The following is a 20,166-nucleotide window of genomic DNA, read 5'->3' as shown; positions in this document are numbered from 1 at the left end:
ATGTTGTATGATGGTTCTTGAATGTGTAGATGTTTGAATTCTACCTTGCGGTTTATACCGTTAGTTCATTTATGTGAATTCTTACCCCCTCTGCTTTGATGTTGTCCACCATGGATATCTTGTAGATACTCAAGAGTAGAGTTGTTGTTGTGAGTGGGAAATAGCTCTTGTAGTTATTTTCTTTAGTTATCGCTTTTATTTAGTCATCATGCTCTAATTTTGTAACACTGGGGGGGAACGATGTTTTTGTTTATTATATTGGATGTTACTTGTTCCATTGAAGTTTAATAACTCTTATGTTGTAATTTTTGAAGATGTTGAGATTTGGGATAATGAAATCATTTTTGAAACCATTTGTGAAAAATTAAGTCTTTATAAGACCCAATTTGAAGTTGATATGTTTTATTATTGAGATGATGTGATTCCGCTATGATGATACCCTAAGTGAAGGCGAGCATGTGATGACAAGTGTTGTATGTTGTTTATTTTTAATTGCGTGTTTTCAAAATGTCTTTGTGTTGTTTGAAGGATTGTTGGTGACACCTTAAATTGACGAGTAATCCTTTATTTATAAGTTTCTGGTTCAGGGTGTTACAAGGTGTGGTAAGTTTTGGAAGACTTAAATTTTTTTATAGAGGAGATGGTTATTTCTTATGCACATAATCTTGCTAATCGGTCTAGTGAGTACCTATCCTTTAGGAGTTTCATATTCCATATAGATCTTATTGACCTACCACCCATCTTCTCAGTAGTAGATTTATTTGGTTTTAATTGAATAAAAATAAGCCCGTCTAAATTTATAGGATCTCAGTGCTTGATGGTTGGTGGAATCGATGGGGTATGACATCTTAGAGGGCCTTATCCATAAATGTGTCTTATCATTGTTCTCTTAGCCTTCACTACTCTAATAACTTTTAGGATCCTAAAAATATGTAGGTTCAACAACCATTGGCTTTATCTAATGTTTTTTTTAGAAGTGGTATATACTTGTTGGGGCAGATAGTGTTTGTTTAGTTGGAAGTTATTCGTACTTAAAGAAAAACTCAAAATCCTAAAAGAACTCTTAAAACCTAGAGTAAATATGTTTCTTTTTTGTGAATTTTGATTTAGGGGCTCTTTTAATTGACTGTTTTATGGTTAATGTTTACTTCAAATCTTCTCTAATGGGATGACTTAATGCATCATAAAATGCTCTTTGGTGGGGAGCTGTGGTGATTTTTGGAAGACTTCAATTTTATTTTATTTTATAAAGGAGATGGTTATTTCTTATGGGTATAATGGTGCTAACCAGTCTACTGAGTACCTATCCTTTAGGAGTTTTATATTCCATATGGATCTTATTGACCTATCACCCATCTTCTCAGTAGTAGCTTTACTTGGTTTCAATTGAATGGTAATGAGGCTAGTCATACGCATATGATCTTAGTGCTTGATGGTTGGTGGAATCGATGGGGTACGAAATCTTGGTAGGCCTTATCCATAGATCTGTTTGACCATTGTTCTCTTATCCTCACTACTCTAATAATTGTTGGGATCCTAAAATATGCAGGTTCAACAACCATTGGCTTGACCAAATGGTTTTTTGGAAGTGGTCTAAACTTGTTGGGATAAATATTGTTCATCTGGTTGGAAGTTATTTGTACTTAAAGAAAAACTTAAGACCCCAAAAAAACTCTTAAAACCTATAGTAAATATGTTTTTTTTTGTGAATTTTGATTTGGGGGCTCTTTCAATTGACTATTTTATGGTTAATGTTTAATCAATATCTTCTCTAGTGGGATGACTTAGTGCATCATAAAGTGCTCTTTGGCGGGGAGTTGTAGTAAGTTTTGGAAGACTTCAATTTTTTTTATTGAGGAGAGAATTCTTTCTTGTGGATATAATCGTGCTAATCGGTCTAGTGAGTACCTATCCTTAAGGAGTTTCATATTCCATATGGATCTTATTGACCTATCACCCATCTTCTCAGTAGTAGCTTTACTTGGTTTCAACTGAATGGAAATGAGAATAACCATATTGGTAGGATCTTAGTGCTTGATGGTTGGTGGGACCGGTGGGGTATGACATCTTGGTGACTTATCCATAGATATGTGTGATCATTTGAAGGTAGAGAAAAACAAGAAATGGGGTTTGAATTGTTTTGGAAATAAAAACTTTTACAAAATTTAGACACACACAAAATAAAATTGTGACACAGAATTTTATACTGGTTCGCTTGAAATTCAAAGCTACTCCAGTCCACCCGGCCAAGGTGATTTCGCCTTCAAAAAAGGACTTATTCCACTAATCTGAAAGATTACACAAATAACCGCCTAAGAGAATAATCCCTTAACCTTCTCAAGTATTCAGACTGCACAGAGTCACTTGAGGAAATATCTTAGCAAAAATATATGATTTGTAATGTAACGTGCTTCTAACAAAAAGCAAATATTATAGAGTTACAAGAGCAACAGTTTTTCACGTAAGAGCAGCAACTCGTGAAAACGTAAGAGAGGATGAATGAGAGTTGTTGTATTCTTGTGTGTTTCAGGTGTATTCTCTTGTGAAGTATTCAGTCCTTTGTATAGGCGTTGAGAAGAACCGTTGGACTGATGATAGGATCTTGGTCATTGAAGACTGTTTATTGTCATTACTCTCCTTGTTTCTTTCTAAAATAGTTTTGTGCGTGTCATAATTTCCTTCTAGAAATACTTTCTTTCCAAAATCAAATTTCTTCATGGTTACGCGGTCTGAATTGGTGAATTTGTATCAGAGTCTTGTTAGTCAGAGTTTAACTTCAGAGGTTGCTTTTATCTGACCACATCAGAGTTTCTCTGTGTTCTTGACTTCTTCAGATTCAGAGTCTGGATTCAGTATTCTTTGCCAGAGTTGCTGACTTTTTTCTATTTTGCTGGTATATGTGTTTATCAGAGTCAGAACCTTCTAGACGTGTTTCCTCTGAGCAACATCTGATAGTTGAATTTTGTATCTGATGTTTTTATCTATCTGATTGTTTGATCAGAGTCCTGCACACTTAAGAATTTTTTTGTTAGAGTACCATTTTTGTTTCATCCTTTGTTATCATCAAAATCTTAGAGATACATTGTAGAACCAACTTTGTTCTTACATCATTGTTCTTTTATCCTTCACTACGCTAATAGTTGTATGGATCCTAAAACATGAAAGTTCAACATCCATTGGCTCGATTTGATGTTTTTTTTGGAAGTGGTATATACTTGTTGGAAGTTATTCGTACTTAAATAAAAAGTCAAAATTCCGAAAGAACTGTTAAAACCTAGAATAAATATGAATTTTTTATATTTTGATTTTAAGATTGATGTGCTTATGGATGATGTCTGTTCTTGCAAATCAAGTAGATCTTACAAATTGAACTTTAGCGAACGAGGGTCATTTCTATCCAATAGTCCTTGATCAAAGTTAAAAACTTTATTTTAGGTTAGAAATATAGTACTAGATGGCTTAAGGAGGTGATACAAACACAGGTTTCTTTCATGCATGTTTCAAGATAAAAAATAAAAGGAATGTAATGCTAGAATTTTGTGTGAGGAATGAGTAAATATGGTCTCTAAGATCATACAAGAGGTGGTTACCTATTTTAATAACCATTTTTGGGAGCACCTTTATAATATATCTCATCTTAATGGTGTTAGATAATGTTTCTCTTACCTTTCATTTTCTTCTATCAGAGCTCAACTTATTAATCTCCAAATGTGTTTGTATTAAAAGTCGTGGACCTGATGGTTTTTATTTTTCATTATTTAAGAGGTTTTCATATCTTCTTAGGATTTATTTAGGGTTAATGTTTAAGTAGTTACACAACCTGACATCCCCTCATCATTTCTTTTCTTATTTCTTTGTTAGTCTAATTCTCAAGGTTAACTCTCATTTGCATGTAGGAGTTTTCAATTTACTTTTCTTATTGGGTCACTTTATAAAAAATTTCCCAATTTTTAGGCAACAAGGCTTATAAGTGTCATGGATAGTTTGATCTTATCTAATCAGTTGGTCTTTCACAAGAGAAGATATTTTGTCAATTGAGTGGTTTCTGTTAATAATATTTGTTAAACTAGCATAGAAACCCAAAAAGGACTATCTGATTTTCATGGTTGACTTTGAAAAGGATTATTTATGTAGTTGGAACTTTCTAGATTATATATTAGGTAGGTTTTAATTTTATGGAAAGTTGTGTGCTTGGATTCATGTAAGTTGTCTACCTTGAGATTGGTTTGTCCTTGGTCGAAAGGATTCTTGTTTATAGTCTCTAATTCAACTTTCCAACTGAGTTGGTTTGTGGAGGATATATCTAAAAAGGTGGGATCCTGTCTCATATCCTCTTTCTCGGATGATTTGTGTGTTGGCCCTAATCCTTAAAGAGCACATTTCCTAGGATCTTCAAGTGTGTCTTAATCAAAACATGAAATAGGGGCATGTAGGTTGTCAGATAGACAAGTTTTTTATTTGAGACTTATAGTGGAAGAGATTCCTTTTCATCTGGGACCAAGATATGTATAATAATATCATTATGTTAATTTAGTGCACTAGTTTCTTGATGGATATGGATCACTTTATATTATTCTATCCTTCTTGCGGCTAGGCTTAGTGAGAGCACTTCTTAGAGTAGTGTTACTCTCTCTCTCTCTCTCTGGGTTATCTTTTCTTGACAACTTCATGATATTTTGGACCCAGATGGCCTCTCTGGTAATTTATGTTTCGATTAGCTTGAGATATCTTTCTATCTCTTTGTTATCTATGAGGTGGCGGCGTGAATTAGAAACATGATTACTTAATATCAACATCATGTCCATATTGTTTCATGTATAGTCAATATAATCTATGTTCTAATTATAGGCTAGAATATTATGTTTCCATATTCAATGTATAACCATCAATACTAGCTTAATTGTAGGATTATGCTCTCCCTTCTCATCTGTATATATGTGTATGTTACTAATCAATAGAATCATCACAAGTTTATACATATTATAATTCTTCACTTGGTATCAGAGCGTTGTTGCCAAAAGGCTCGTGATCCAATTAAAAACCATGGCATCCATTATAAATACAAACAACCAAAATGATCTTCCATCAACTATCTCTGTCAAGTTTGATAGAGACAATTTTCCCTTGTGGCAGTCCTTAGTCTTGCCCATCATCAGAAGCTGCAGACTTGAAGGATACATGCTAGGGACCAAGGAGTGTCCTGAGCAATATATCACAAATTCAGATTCAAGCAAGAAGCTTAATCCTTCGTTTGAAAATTGGCAAGCTTATGACCAACAATTTCTTGGTTGGTTAAAGAATTACATGACTACAGACATTGTAACACAGTTTTTGCACTGTGAAAATTCAAAGCAACTTTGGGAGGAGGCCCAAAGTCTAACTGGAGCACATACAAGGTCTAGAATCACCTACCTGAAGTCAGAATTCCACAGTACCAGGAAAGGTGAAATCAAAATGCATGATTATTTGTCTAAGATGAAAAATCTTGCTGATAAACTCAAGCTGGCAGGAAATCCAATTTTCAACTCAAATCTAATCATTCAAACCCTGAATGGATTGGATTATGAGTACAATCCTGTAGTGATAAAACTTTATGATCAAATCAATCTCAGTTGGATTGATTTACAATCTCAATTGCTGAGTTTTGAGAGTAGAATTGAGCAGCTCAATTCCTTTAACAACATAAGTCTTAATGCCCCAACAAATGTTGCAAACAAGACTGATTACAAAGGAAACTAGAGAAACAATAGACTTGGCTTCCATAGCTCAAATGGAAACTAGAGAGGCTCCAACTCAAGAGGTTGGAAAGGAGACGGAGGTAGAGGCAGGTTCTCTAAACCTACTTGTCAAGTATGCTCAAAGACTGGTCACACAACAGTGCAGTGCTTCTATAGGTTTGACAAAAACCTACTCAGGATCAAATCACTCAGCAGAAGAGAAAGAGAAATCTGCATTCCTAACATCACAAGGAACCAATCAAGAATATGATTGGTACTTTGACAATGGAGCAAGCAATCATGTGACACATTAAACTGAAAAAATTATAAGAAATAAATGAACATCATGGTAAGAATTCTATGATTATTGGAAATGGTGAGCAACTAGAAATTATAGCCACAAGCTCTTCCAAACTCAAGTCACTTAATCTACATGATATACTATATGTGCCCAACATTACCAAAAATCTATTAAGTGTGTCTGAATTGGCTGCTGACAATAACATTCTTGTTGAGTTTGATAAGAATTGTTGTTTTGTGAAGGACAACTTGGCAGGGAAGGCGGTACTAAAAGGAATACTTAAAGATGGATTATATCAGCTCTCAAGAATTGAAAGGAGCCCAAGTGCTTATATATCTATCAGGGAGAGCTGGCATAAGAGACTTGGTCACCCAAACAATAACACATTAGACAAAGTCTTGAAAAATTATAATGCCAAAGTATCACCTAGTTATCACTTTAGTTTTTGTGAGGCCTGCCAATATGGCAAAATGCACCTCTTACCCTTTAAGTCTTCTTCATCTCATGCTAAGGAACCACTTGAGTTGGTTCACACTGATGTATGTGGCCCTGCACCAATAATGTCATCTCCTGGTTTCAAATATTATGTGCATTTTGTTGATGATTTTAGTAGGTTCACTTGGATTTATCCTTTAAAACAAAAGTCTGAAATTGTGCAAGCTTTCATTAAATTTAAAGCCTTGGATGAAAATCAATACAATAAGAGAATTAAAGTAATTCAGTGTGATGGTGGTGGTGAATACAAACCTGTGCAGAGACTTGCAATAGAAGCTGGCATAGGTTTTAGAATGTCTTGTCCTTATACCTCTCAGCAAAATGGAAGAGCTGAGAGGAAACACAAACACATAGCTGAGTTTGGTTTAACTCTGATTGCACAAGCTCAAATGCCATTCCAATATTGGTGGGAAACATTCTCCACTGCAGTATACCTTATAAACAAACTGCCATCTCAAGTTACCCAAAATGATATCCCCCTACTCCTTCATGCTTCATAAGGAACCTGACCATAAGCTCTTAAAACCCTTTGGTTGTGCTTGTTATCCATGCCTCAAACCCTACAATCAACACAAGCTGCAATTTCATACAACCAGATGTATGTTCTTAGGCTATAGTAACTCTCACAAAGGGTATAAATGTCTCAATTCCCATGGCAGGATCTTCATATCAAGACAAGTTATTTTCAATGAAGATCACTTCACATTCCATGGTGGGTTTCTCAATACAATAGGTTCTCTAAAAACAACTAACAATCCATGATTCTCTTTTCCCTTGTGCCCTGCAGGTAATTCTATCACTGATGGCATCCCTGTATGAGATATCTCAGATGAAGTGAACTCAGCTGACTCACAAATTGAGCAACAATCACAAGATGACAACAATGCCACCAAAGTTGACAACAATATCACAAAATAATCTGAAGATACTGTACTAGATGATGCAACTCATCCATAGATACAACTTGACATAACCCAGCAAAGTACATGTGAAGCAAGCAATGCAGGCATCATACAAACCAGAAGCAAGTTAGACATTCACGAGCCAAAGCTTCCTTACATTGGTCTAGCTGAGACCTACAAAGATACAGTGGAACCTACAAATGCCAAGGATGCTCTCACAAGGCCCTTATGGAAGGAATCAATGCAAAAGGAGTTTCAAGCACCCATGTCTAACAAAACTTAGACACTAGTCCCTTATTAAGATGAAGAAAACATAGTTGACTCAAAATGGGTCTTCAAGACCAAATACAAGTCAGATGGTACCATAGAAAGGAGAAAAGCTAGGCTAGTTGCCAAATGATTTCAACAAACAGCTGGCATTGATTATAAAGAAACCTTCAGCCCTGTAATCAAAGCTAGGATTGTCAAAATCATTCTTTCAATTGCAATCCATCTCAATTGGGAAGTCAGGAAACTAGACATTAACAATGCTTTCCTAAATGGATATCTCAAGGAAACATCATTCATGCATCAACCTGAAGGATTTGTTGATCCAAACATGCCTAATCACACATGCAGGCTATCTAAAGCAACTATGGACTGAAGCAAGCACCAAGAGCTTAGTTTGATAGTCTCAAGGCTGCATTACTGAAGTGGGGTTTTCAAAACACAAAGAGTGATTCCTCTCTTTTTCTCATAAAAGGTAAAGATCACATTACTTTTCTACTTATCTATGTGGATGACATAATAATTACAAGAAGCAACACCAAGTTCCTTCAAGCTTTCATCACTCAGCTTAATGATGTATTTTCTCTCAAAGGCTTGGGCCAGCTGCACTACTTTCTGGGCATAGAAGTGAAAAGAGATGCCATTGGAATGTATACATAAGTGACTTATTGAGTAAATTCATGATGGACAAAGCTTCACCATATCCCACACCTATGATAACAGGTAGGTAGATCACGGTTGAGGGAGAGAAACTAGCTGATCCAACTGTGTTTAGACAAGTCATATGTGCCTTACAATACTTGACTCACACAAGACTCGATCTAGCATTCTCTGTTAACAAACTCAGACAATACATGAGCTCACCAACACTTGAACACTGGCAAAGCATAAAAAGAATCTTTAGATATCTCCAAGGCACCATAAATCATTGCTTACACATCAAGTCATCCACTGATCTGGACATTCATGGCTTCTCTGATGTAGACTGGGTGACTAGTGTTGATGACAGGAAATCCATGGTTGGTTAATGTGTGTTCCTTGGTGAAACACTTGTTTCTTGGTCATCAAGAAAGCAAAAGGTGGTATCAAGATCAATCACTGAGTCAGAATACAGAGCCCTAGCTGATGAAATAGCATGGATTCAGTCATTACTTGTTGAACTTAAACTCCCACTTCCAAGGAAACCCATATTGTGGTGTGATAACTTGAGTGCCAAGGCATTAGCTTCAAATCCTGTCATTCATGCTCACTCCAAACACATTGAAATAGATATTCACTATATCAGAGATCAAGTACTACAAAATGAAGTTGTTGTGGCCTATGTTCCTACAACTGATCAAATTGCAGACTGTCTCACCAAGCCATTAAGCCACACACGTTTCAGCCAACTTAAAAACAAACTTGGTGTTATCCACTCACCACCAACTTGAAGAGGGGAATTAGAAACATGATTCCTTAACATTAGCATCGTGTCCCTATTATTTCATTTATAATCAATAGCATTTATGTTCTAATTATAGGCTAGATTATTATGTTTCATATTCAGTGTATAGCCATCAATACTAACTTAATTGTAGGATCATGCTCTCCCTATGTTACTGATCAATAGAATAATCACAAATTTATATATATTATAATTCTTCACGGCCTGTTTGTGATAGAATTTTCCAGATAGATTAGTTGGCTATTGTTTTACCTTGTAATCTCACTATGGTGTTAGATGTTATTTGATCCTTAAAAATTTCTCTTAGTATTAGAATCAATTTAACTATGATTTGACATGCAATGGTTTGATCAATTTGTAAATTTTATAATGATTATTTTTTTTCTCAAAAGATGTTAAATATGGAGGAATGGTTTTATCAATGCATCTTCTCTTCTTGAAAGTAATATCTTGACTAATCATTTGGATACTCTTGTTCTTACTATAAGTGATGGAAGGAACCTATCCTTACATGAGTCATTAGTAGTTTGAGGTTTGGGTGTTCGGTTGCGTGGTGGTTGTGCCCTTAACTTTGATCTTTCTTCAATTTAATTATTATATAAATATATATATATTATATATATTATATAGATATATAGGGTAAAGATAATGAAATATTACACTGATGTTATAGTACACTGTCATTCTTTTGAAAGCCTAAAAAAACTGCAAAATTTCAGTAATGCTGTCTCCAATAACATATCTGCCAATATTTTATTTATGCTAAAATTAAAACTATCTATTTTAGTAGTTGTTGATCCCAAGAGTCAGTTGTGTATGGGAGTCTTTCTCCTTGCTGGAGAATAATCCATGTCAGTTATGTCCATAAGGTCTTCATGAACATCCTCTTCTTCTTGCTTAACTACTTTAAATTCCTTTACTTTATCATTCCCTTTGGTCTTCACCTTCTGTCCATAAAGAATGTATATGATTTTTAAACTATTTCAAGAAATCAATTGTGTTGAAAACTAAGACTTTGCTTCGTTTCTTAAAATATTTCTCATTTTTTATTTTCTAATTTTATTAGAAGTAATTCAACAAAATCCTTGAAAACAATCAATTTGTTGTCTCTAAATTAACTAACCTTTGAAATGGCATGAAGTGCAGAAGCTGATGATGTAAAAAGTTTCCTATTCTTTATCTTTCCTGCAACAACATATAGTTTTTGTCGAATAATAAATTTAAAAAAAATTTATAGGAAGCATCAATACCATTATTCACCATTTTATAGTTGAAAAAAAAATCACAGACAAAAAGTCGTTATGACCTAAACAAAACACGGTTTCAACTATAGAACACTGTTAAGGTTGCATTGTTACAAATGCAAGATTTTCATGATTATAATATAAAATTACAAAATAAAGAAAATATTATTTATAAATATTGTGATTAATTCACACTCTGACAACCGCTCGCAACATTATACTGACAAGGGAAGAATGCATAATTGCATGATAAATAATAAAAATAAACAAAGATATTTTATGGGGCTAGAGAACTAATGGTGTGAAGGTCTATGATGTCTAGGTCCACAGTAATCTTCATGAATACGTGGTAATTGGTTGTTTCCTTTTCTGGTTGATCTAGTACTAATTCTTTTCTTCAAGGTACCTGTGCAATGTTCATCTTTGCAAAAAACTGTTTCCTCATCAGTATCACCATTATTATTTCTTTTCAACAACTTTCTTTCTTCATCCTGCAATTAGAAATTATTTTTTCTAACATAAGAATAAGAACCATGAAGGTTAACATTTAAAATAAATCTCATCGTGACAAATATTTTATAAGATTTTTTTAAACAGCGGTTTAAAGTCTTACGCATCTGCAAAGACGATTCTAATAAAAATATTATATGAAAGTGCAAAGTAATATTATTCAATGATCATAACTAACATGTTTATTTTGAGGAGCTGCATAAGATCCTTTCTCCAAGCGAATCCCTAATTAAAAGAAAAAAGAACTATAACATGAGTAATCTAATAGCTATATAGGTAACATTTCATAACAGGTAAATGAAGTTTTATTGAACCTATAGAATACATTGGTACAAATTACCTTGAGCTTTGGATAGAAAGAGGGACAAAAGAAGAAGAGAAACTAGAAAAGAAAGCTTCATTTGAAGATAGTTATTATGAGCAAGTAAGTAGAATGAGGCTCTTAAAGAAAAGGGTGGAACTCAAATTTTTCTAGTTAAGTTTTTGTGTGTGTGGAAAACATGCTAGTGGAACATGCAAGTGATGGAAGTATGGGTGATGGATGGATAGCTATTTATATTTATCAATTTGCTAGGGTCCACATTTTGAAGTAATTAATCTACCTAAACTAGTAAGGTTTTTCCTCTCTTCATTTATTATTTTTGTTGTCTAGAATAGCACTCTTTTGTCAAATGGAAACTATAATTAATATCTTCCAATCATTTAATTATAGGTTTGTATTGAAAAGTTTATAGTTTTAAATGCACTTATGATGCGGAGTTCAATCACTAAATCATACAGAACCATATAAAAATGGCACTCGAATTAAATCAAATTATTTGAATTTATCTAGAATCGAATTGAAATAAAATTATTGATTCGATATATCAGTTAGAAATTTTAAACTATATCAAACTATTAGAAGATAATTTTTTTTAAACTATTATATTTATTTCAAGTTTTTTTTAATAATTTTTTTATTTTGTTTTTTATTTGGTTCGGCTCAGTTTCAGACCGATTCTAGATAAATGATAATAAAAAACTTAAATTGTAATAATATACTATATTAAATATGTATTTCAAACAGCTCAAAAATTTATATAAAGATACTATCGAAAAGCCAAAGTGTGTAAAGTGTGAAATCTTAAAAGGTATATTTACTTTTGAGAATGCTACAATGTTTTGACTGAACTCAACTTTAATGCGAGTTTTATGAACCCAATGTAACATGCTACATTCCCTAATTTACTATTGTTTTTCCTTGATCTTAACAAATGTAAACATCCATGTTTACAACAGCCATGAAACAAGTGTTTATTTGGTCTCTTTAATTGCTTTTGTGCAACGAAACCAAAGGTTTTTCCAATGTTGATTAGATCCATTTAGACCATATGTCTCCTCTAAAAGACATTCACATTTCTAGATTTCTTGATAGTCTAACTTGTCCCTTACCATATGAAATATTTCTATTTATTCTAATAGCTACCTTGCTAGCTAGGTGTCAGGAATCCAAATTTATGTTGACACAGCTTATTCTAGGTACCTGCAGTCCTGTGTGAATTAGTGCATTTTGTCGGGTTTGCACACCATCGCATCAACACTGGTTATGTCTCCAAAAATTTGTAGTTAGTAATAATTTGTTAAAAATAGAGTCCAAACTAAAAGAATTTTTTCTGTCATCCTTCCAATTAAATCTGACATCCCATAATTTTCATAATTTTAAAATTGTTCATAAAAAAATTTCAAACAATTTTTTTTTGAAAATTTTGATAGATGATAGAATTTCTTGTACACACTAAATTTTTGATATATCGGAATTTCTAAAATTTATGTGAACTTAAAAATATTATCGAAAATTACAAATGTTCCATTTTATATCAGAAATTTCAATTAAAATAAAGTTTTCGATAGTTTATATTCAATTTTAAACATAATTTTGTTTAACACTATAAGAAATTTCGAAATTTTCGATAGTGTAAAAATTTTATTTAAAAATATTCCGGTATTCTTCATTTTTTTTCTTCCGGAAATATTGATTTTTTAGCGGAAATTTTGGAATTTCCGATAAAAAAATGAAAAAATGAAAAATTTCCGGTACATATTATAAAGTAAAAATAGATAAATTAAAAAAAATGATTTTTACAATGGGTATAATGGTAAAAATGCTCTAAATAGGGGGTGCCAGATTTAATTGGAGGGTGTCAAGTTAAATACTTCCAAACTAAATGCTAAAAACTTGGCCCAACACATTATGGGAAAGAAATTAAAAATCATATACCCACTTATTGGGCATTTAATTTGACACCCCCACTTATATCTGACACACCATCGCGTATGAAAAGATGACATTGGCCTTGTAAAATCATTTCAATTTTTTTTGAAATTTACAATCCAGACGCGCGAATTTGAAATTGATGGGTCGATATCGTAAATTTGGAGCAAGTATCAGAAATTTCAAAAATAGTGAGTAATTATACTAAGTTTTTCAAAATGTTATGTATTTGAATCGGAAATTTCAAAATTTCCGGTATTTTCATGAAATATTTACCGAAAATTTCAATATTTCTGATACAAAATCCCATTTAATATACCATAAATTTCGTAATTTCTGGTAGTTATAAAAATACGGTTTTGTACCGGAAATTCTGAAATTTCTGGTATATATACCATAAGAATTTATACTGGAAGTTTTGAAAATTCCACTATGCACAAAAACTTTGTTTATATAGAAAATTATGAAATTTCTGGTAGTTGCTAATAATTTTTTTTTTAATTTTTCCTTCTTTTGGAGTGAAATATTTAGGCAGAGACGACACTATTTGAGGGAGAGATGTTGATCAAGTGGTAGACCAGGCTAGGGCTGCTAAGGATGTTGAGGCTGAGTCTTCCCAGATACAGGCTGGGCGAATGGCCCTAACCGATTCACATCGGAAGCGGTTGGCTAAGCTGGGTCAGTTACGGGCACCTCGTAGCACTCGATGTTGCTGTTGCTGATGGAGTGGTTGAGGAGGTTGTAGATTCGGTTGTTGTTGTTGAGGAGGTTGTGGTGGAGGGTGGTTTAGAGAAGGTTGCTTGGGTGGTCCAGCCAGATGTTGATGTTGCTAATTCGGTCTCATCCATTACTGCTGACACGAAGGTTACAACTCCTTCGGCCGAGCCCTCTGTGCACATTGATGCAGGATTCCCTGGAGGACCCATTGATCGGTCAGTGCTTATCGAGTTTGTTGGCCATGTGGCGTTACAAGTATGACAGAGAGAGGTATATGTCTTTTATGTTTAACTCTAATTTGTTTATTATTCTACCATAAAAGCTAAATGTTAATTTGTTTATAATTATTTGTCACGTGAGTGTCCCACACTGAAGGTGACATCGCATGGGTTGAAGATGAAAGACTTCCCTAAGATTCCTATGTCTGAGCAGGTCAGCCAGATTTTACAGGACTTCCAACTGCTTGATTTTGCCCACTGCTCCCTCACCATGTTTGACGCTCCACTACTTAGTGCTTTTGTTGAGAGATGACACAAGGAGACGTCATCATTTTATCTTCCATTTGGGGAGATGACTACCACTCTGGATGATGTCTCCTCATTGTTCCATCTCCCCATTGGAGGCAGATTTTGGACGGCTCTCGTACTTAGCATGTCCCTTGCATGTCAGACTGTTACACAAGATTTAGGAGTATCTGATGCGGCTGTACAGGAGGAGTTTGGGATCAACAGGGGCGCACATCTTCGTTTGTTTTGACTTAAGAAGACATACGACGAGCTTGTATCAGATGGGAGTTATGACGCTTTCGCTAGGGCATACATATTACATATAGTAACATGTACTCACTTTGTAGAAAAGTCTGGTGTTTATATTCATGTCTGATACGTTTGTCTCTTCAGTAGGCTCAAGGACACCAGTTGGGCCTGGGGGTTGTTAGTGTAAGCCCTAGAGGCCAATATTTTTGGTACTTGTATCGAATTATTTATTAATAATAAAAGATTTTTTCTTTATTATGTTTGTTTAATAAAGTCCCTAAAATAACTAGTCCGTTTAATATATCAAGTGTGACTTAATCATGAGATCCGATTAAACATGAGGACATTATTCTTAAAGTATCAGTAATCTAGCTTTATTGTGAAGTGGGATAATATTAAAGTATTAAGACTATTATGTATATAGACTGATGATCACATCTCATGCATCATGGATAAGGAGTTATCAAATCTTAAACATAAGTATGGATATTAGGAGTAATATTTATACTTTATTGACCCGCTATGAGAATACTACATAAAATATTATGCAAAGTGTCATAAGTTATTCTCATGGTGATAGTGGTGTATACCACCCTTCGACCTGAAACCAATATGGACCCTAGATGTAAAGTCGAGTGCTTTATTGCTGATTAAACGTTGTTCGTAAATGGATGACCATAAAGACAGTTGATGGGTACTTCACGAAGCATGTTGAAGGACATGAGTAACCTAGATGGAATTTTCCCATCCTGCATAACATGATAAATTTCTAAGGGCCTAATATTGAACTAGACAAGGATGACACGGTCTATGTGTTGTGTTAAATATAGACATAAGGGCAAAAAGGGTAATAGTGCACACAAGTATTATCATAAAAAGGGATTTGTCAGATCACATGACATTTTCGTGTCTTGGGTAGCAGTGATATGATGCTAGATACCGCTTACTGTTTATTATATTAAATATGTGATTTAATATAATTGACAATATCGTGAAAACCTATAAGGTCACATACAAAAGGACGGATTGATGAGAGACAGAATAAATAAGGAACATCGTAAGGTACGGTGCACTTAAGTGAATTGTAGAGCTCGTAAGGTACGATGCACTTAAGTAAAATACGAAATGTGGTAAGGTACCATGCGCTTAAGTGATTTTCAGTATACTATAAGATATGGGCCACAAACACTTAAGTGGTCTTTTTAGCTTACAGCCCACACAAGTGGTTCTATAAATAGAACCCTTGTGCAGAAGCATTTCACTAAATGAAATTTCGTTTCTCTCTATCTCTCACACTAAAATCCTTCATTCGTAGCATCTAGCACTAAGACTGAATGAATCCATTCGTGTGGACTGAGTAGAGGCGTTGTCACCATTCAACGCTCGTGATCACTCCTTAGATCTGCATCAAAGGTTTCAATCGCCACAAGAGGTAACAGTTTCTATCACTAATCATGCCCATTCGTAAGGATCACTAAAGGAAATTTTTTAATTTCCGCTGCGTTTTGGATCGCAATTTTCCTTCAGTGGTATCAGAGCCACTTGCGAAACCATGCATCTGATAGTTGTTCGTTTTCTATATTTTCTGTATTAATACGATTAAAAGACATAATGAATTAAATAATAGACGAGTAATTAAATTTCGCATCATGTGTGTACGATTTGGATCATTGATGTTGACTATGCTTCAGAGTCCGATGTTAGTATGGTGAAGCAACGATACATCGATCCTCCATAGGTTACACAAATGAGATCGATCAATTTATATATATGATATAAGTAATTCTGATGAAAAATATGGTATATATGATATATTGTTTCTATTTCGTTCATTTAAACACTTAATGACTGTTATTCCTTTGAGCGATCAATGGTCATTTGCTTCGGAATCCGACATTAGTATGGTGAAGCAATGACATGTTGATCAATCATACTGAATTATCAATCGAGGTGTGTTTGACCGTATGGAATTGCTGCATTAGGGTTCATGACGGTACAAGGGTTGTACTGTCAAAGAGTTATGCGATTAGGGTTATGACTGCACAAGAGTTATGCTTTATAGTATCAAGTGTTGATGCGAAAAACGACGATCGGGCAGTGGAACCCCTGGCTAACTCTGCGTAGTGTGATCAGTCGCCAAAATTTAATTTAGTTTATTTAATTGACAGAATTTAAATTAATAACAATAATGTGTTTATTATTATTGTCTTGTGGTGATCAGTGATGGCCTTAGTTTTCCTTTATTATTTTTTTGGGATTTTAAAATACGGACTGCGTGTCGTGCCTCTCTTTTAATCTTTTAATGTAACTTCTTTTCTCATCTCACTCCCTCGTATGTAAAATGAGCTTATTTTATGTGATGTAATGTTATGAAGAAAGAGAAGAATACAATATCAAAGGAGGACAATCTTGAAGATCTTGCTTGGAGAAGCTTAGATCGTTATTAGGTTAGTTTAGATTCTCTCATTGGGTTGGGAGAATAATTGCGCTAGGGGCTATAACTGTTTCATTTTGTATGTATGTTGATGCATGTGAATGTATGTTGGTGCATGTGAGAGACGATTTATATGATAAATAAGTCGGTGAGATCAAAATAATTGCAAATTCCCTCAAATTAAATATTAAGTTTATGCTTTCCAAGTTTTAGTACTCATCAAGACTAGTATCGAATAATGTAAATTTCGCCTACGTGAGGTGCATATTCTATATTAGTAAGGTGCGATGGGATAATTGTAATATCCAATTGCTAAAACAATGGGACAAACTTAACTAAACAAATTATAATAAGATTATATACGTTTAGAAGCAAGAGTTGGAAATGATCCATATGATGGATTGGAATAAGGAGTTATTCACCCAACTAAAATATTCGAGAGTTGTACTAGATACAATTGGAAGGAGTTCCTACCTAAATAACCTAGTTTTGTGTAATCCTCCTACGCGGACTTAAAATAAAGTGAATGTGGATCTCAACCCACTAGAAAAACTTCCAACAGGATTTTCTGAATCAAATGGCGAGGGTCATTTGTTTTGAGTAAAATAGTGGGAGCATATTTAATTAAAGGCCTAATTGAATATGTTATTTTAATGATGCTTATATTTTCATATTTTTCATGTAGATTACCATGACAACAAACACCTCTAACAACATTTTGAGATCAATCCTTGATAAGGAAAAATTGTCTGGGACAAATTTTCTGGATTGACACCGAAATATGAGGATTATCCTCAAGCATGATAAAAAGTTGTATGTCTTAGAGGAATTTGTTCCTGAAGAGGAACCTGAAGGAGAATTGCGATCCAAAACGCAGCGGAAATTAAAATTTTCTCCTTTAGAGATCCTTACGAATGGTCATGATCAGTGATAGAATATTTACCTCTTGTGACGATTGAAACCTTTTGTGCAGATCTCTTGTGACGATCAAAACCTTTGATGCAGATCCACGGAGCGATCACGAACGTTGAACGATGACAACGTCTCTACTCAGTCCACACGAACGGACTCCTTCAATCACAGTGCTAGCTGGTACGAATGAAGGCTTTGAGTGAGAGAGAGAGAGAGAGAGAGAGAGAAAACGAAAATAATGCAACCGCTATCAATGCTTCTGCACAAGGGTTCTATTTATAGAACCACTTGTGTGGGCTTCAAGCTAAAAGGCCCACTTAAGTGTATTTTGGCCCATATCTTATAATATGCCCAAAATCACTTAAGCCCATGGTACCTTACCATATTTCGTATTCTACTCAAGTATATCGTACCTTACAATGTTCTATAATTCACTTAAGGGCACCGTACCTTACGGTATTCCTTAGATACTCTATCTCTCATCAATCCGTCCTTTGTGTGTGACCCTGTAGGTTTTCGTGACGTTGGCAATTATATTAAATCACGCATTTAACATAATAAACAGTGAGCGGTAACTAGCAACACATCACTGCTACCCAAGACACGAAAATGTCATGTGATCTGACAAAACCTTCTGTGATAATACTTATGTGTATAATTACCCTTTTTCCCTTATGTCTATATTGAACACAAGGCATAGACCGTGTCATCCTTGTCCAGTTCAATATTGGGCCCATAGACATTTATCCTTTTATGCAGGATGGGCAAATTCCATCTAGGTCACTCATGTCCCTCAGCATGCTTCGTGGAGTACCCATCAACTGTCTTTATGGTTATCCAGTTACGGACAACGTTTGATCAGCAATAAAGCACTCGACTCTACATCTAGGGTCCATAGTGGTTTCAGGTCGAAAAGTGGTATACACCATTATCACCATGAGAATAACTTATGACACTTTGCATAACTTTCTATATAGTATTCTCATAGCGGGTCAATCCGGTATAAATATTACTCTTAATATTCATACCTATGTTTAAGACTTGATAACTCCTTATCCATGATCCATGAGATGTGATCATCGGTCTATATACATAATAGTCTTAATGCTTTAATGTCATCCCACTTCACAATAAAGCTCGACTACGGATACTTTAAGAATAGTGTCCTTATGTTTAATGTGTTCTCATGATTAAGTCACACTTAATACATTAAACGGACTAGCTATTCTAGGGACTTTATTAAACAAACGTAATAAAGAAAAAGCCTTTTATTATTAATAAATAATTCGATACAAGTACCAAAAGTATTGGCCTCTAGGGCTTACACCAACAATCTCCCACTAGCACTAGAGCCAATCAGGCATACCCTTAATACCCATAGATCCAGTATGGCCATCATGCTTCTGCTGCGCAAGAGGCTTTGTCAGTGGGTCAGCAATATTGTCAAGTGTAGGTACTCTGCATATTTTCACATCTCCTCTATCTATTATCTCTCGAATGAGATGATAACGCCTAAGTATGTGTTTGGATCGTTGGTGAGATCTAGGCTCCTTGGCTTGTGCGATAGCACCATTGTTATCACAGTAGAGACCAATGGGATCCACAATGCTAGGAACTATGCCATGTTCACTAATGAACTTTTTGATCCAAACAACTTCCTTTGCTGCACTTGAGGCAGCAATATACTCGGCCTCGGTTGTAGAATCAACAACTGTATCTTGCTTTGAACTTTTCCAGCTCACAGCGCCACCGTTTAAGCAAAACACATAACCAGATTGCGATCTAAAGTCATCCTTATCTGTCTGGAAGCTAGCATCGGTGTATCCAATTACAGCCAACTCTTCCTGACCTCCATATATCAAGAATGAGTCCTTAGTCCTTCTCAAATACTTAAGGATATTCTTGACAGCTACCCAGTGAGCATCACCAGGATCAGATTGGTACCTACTCGTTGCACTTAAAGCATACGAGACATCTGGTCGAGTACATAACATGGCATACATGATAGATCCTATTGCAGATGCATATGGAATCTTATTCATGCAATCCCTTTCTTCTTTAGTTAAAGGGGATTGTGTTTTTGATAGACACAGGCCATGTTGCATAGGTATGAATCCTTTCTTGGAATCATGCATATTAAAGCGTCTCAACACTTTGTCTATGTATGTACTCTGACTTAGGCCAAGCAGTTTTTGTGATCTATCTCTATAGATTCTG

The 20,166-nt window shown here is 34.7% G+C and overlaps 1 protein-coding gene and 1 non-coding gene across 2 annotated transcripts; one reads left to right on the top strand and one right to left on the bottom strand.

Annotated features, from left to right (window-relative positions):
- Positions 1 to 5,522: 5,522 nt before the first annotated feature.
- Positions 5,523 to 5,650, top strand: LOC127116781 (small nucleolar RNA Z247). Its single transcript, XR_007801569.1, has one exon. It is a non-coding gene; the product is annotated as a small nucleolar RNA Z247 (small nucleolar RNA).
- Positions 5,651 to 9,810: 4,160 nt separating this feature from the next.
- LOC127084106 (uncharacterized) lies at positions 9,811 to 11,386 on the bottom strand. The gene is made up of 5 exons (XM_051024535.1): positions 11,221 to 11,386; positions 11,059 to 11,105; positions 10,777 to 10,861; positions 10,250 to 10,311; positions 9,811 to 10,073 (listed from the first exon to the last, which is right to left on the bottom strand). The coding sequence occupies exons 1-5, from the start codon at positions 11,279 to 11,281 to the stop codon at positions 9,933 to 9,935; spliced, it is 396 nt and encodes a 131-aa protein (XP_050880492.1). The 5' UTR covers positions 11,282 to 11,386; the 3' UTR covers positions 9,811 to 9,932.
- Between the last annotated feature and the right edge of the window lie 8,780 nt (positions 11,387 to 20,166).

The sequence above is a fragment of the Lathyrus oleraceus genome, chromosome 1, assembly GCF_024323335.1.
Source record: "Lathyrus oleraceus cultivar Zhongwan6 chromosome 1, CAAS_Psat_ZW6_1.0, whole genome shotgun sequence".
Classification (NCBI taxonomy): Eukaryota; Viridiplantae; Streptophyta; class Magnoliopsida; order Fabales; family Fabaceae; genus Lathyrus; species Lathyrus oleraceus.
The sequence above is the reverse complement of the archived record's forward strand: the minus strand, read 5'-3'. Positions and strand labels throughout refer to the sequence as shown.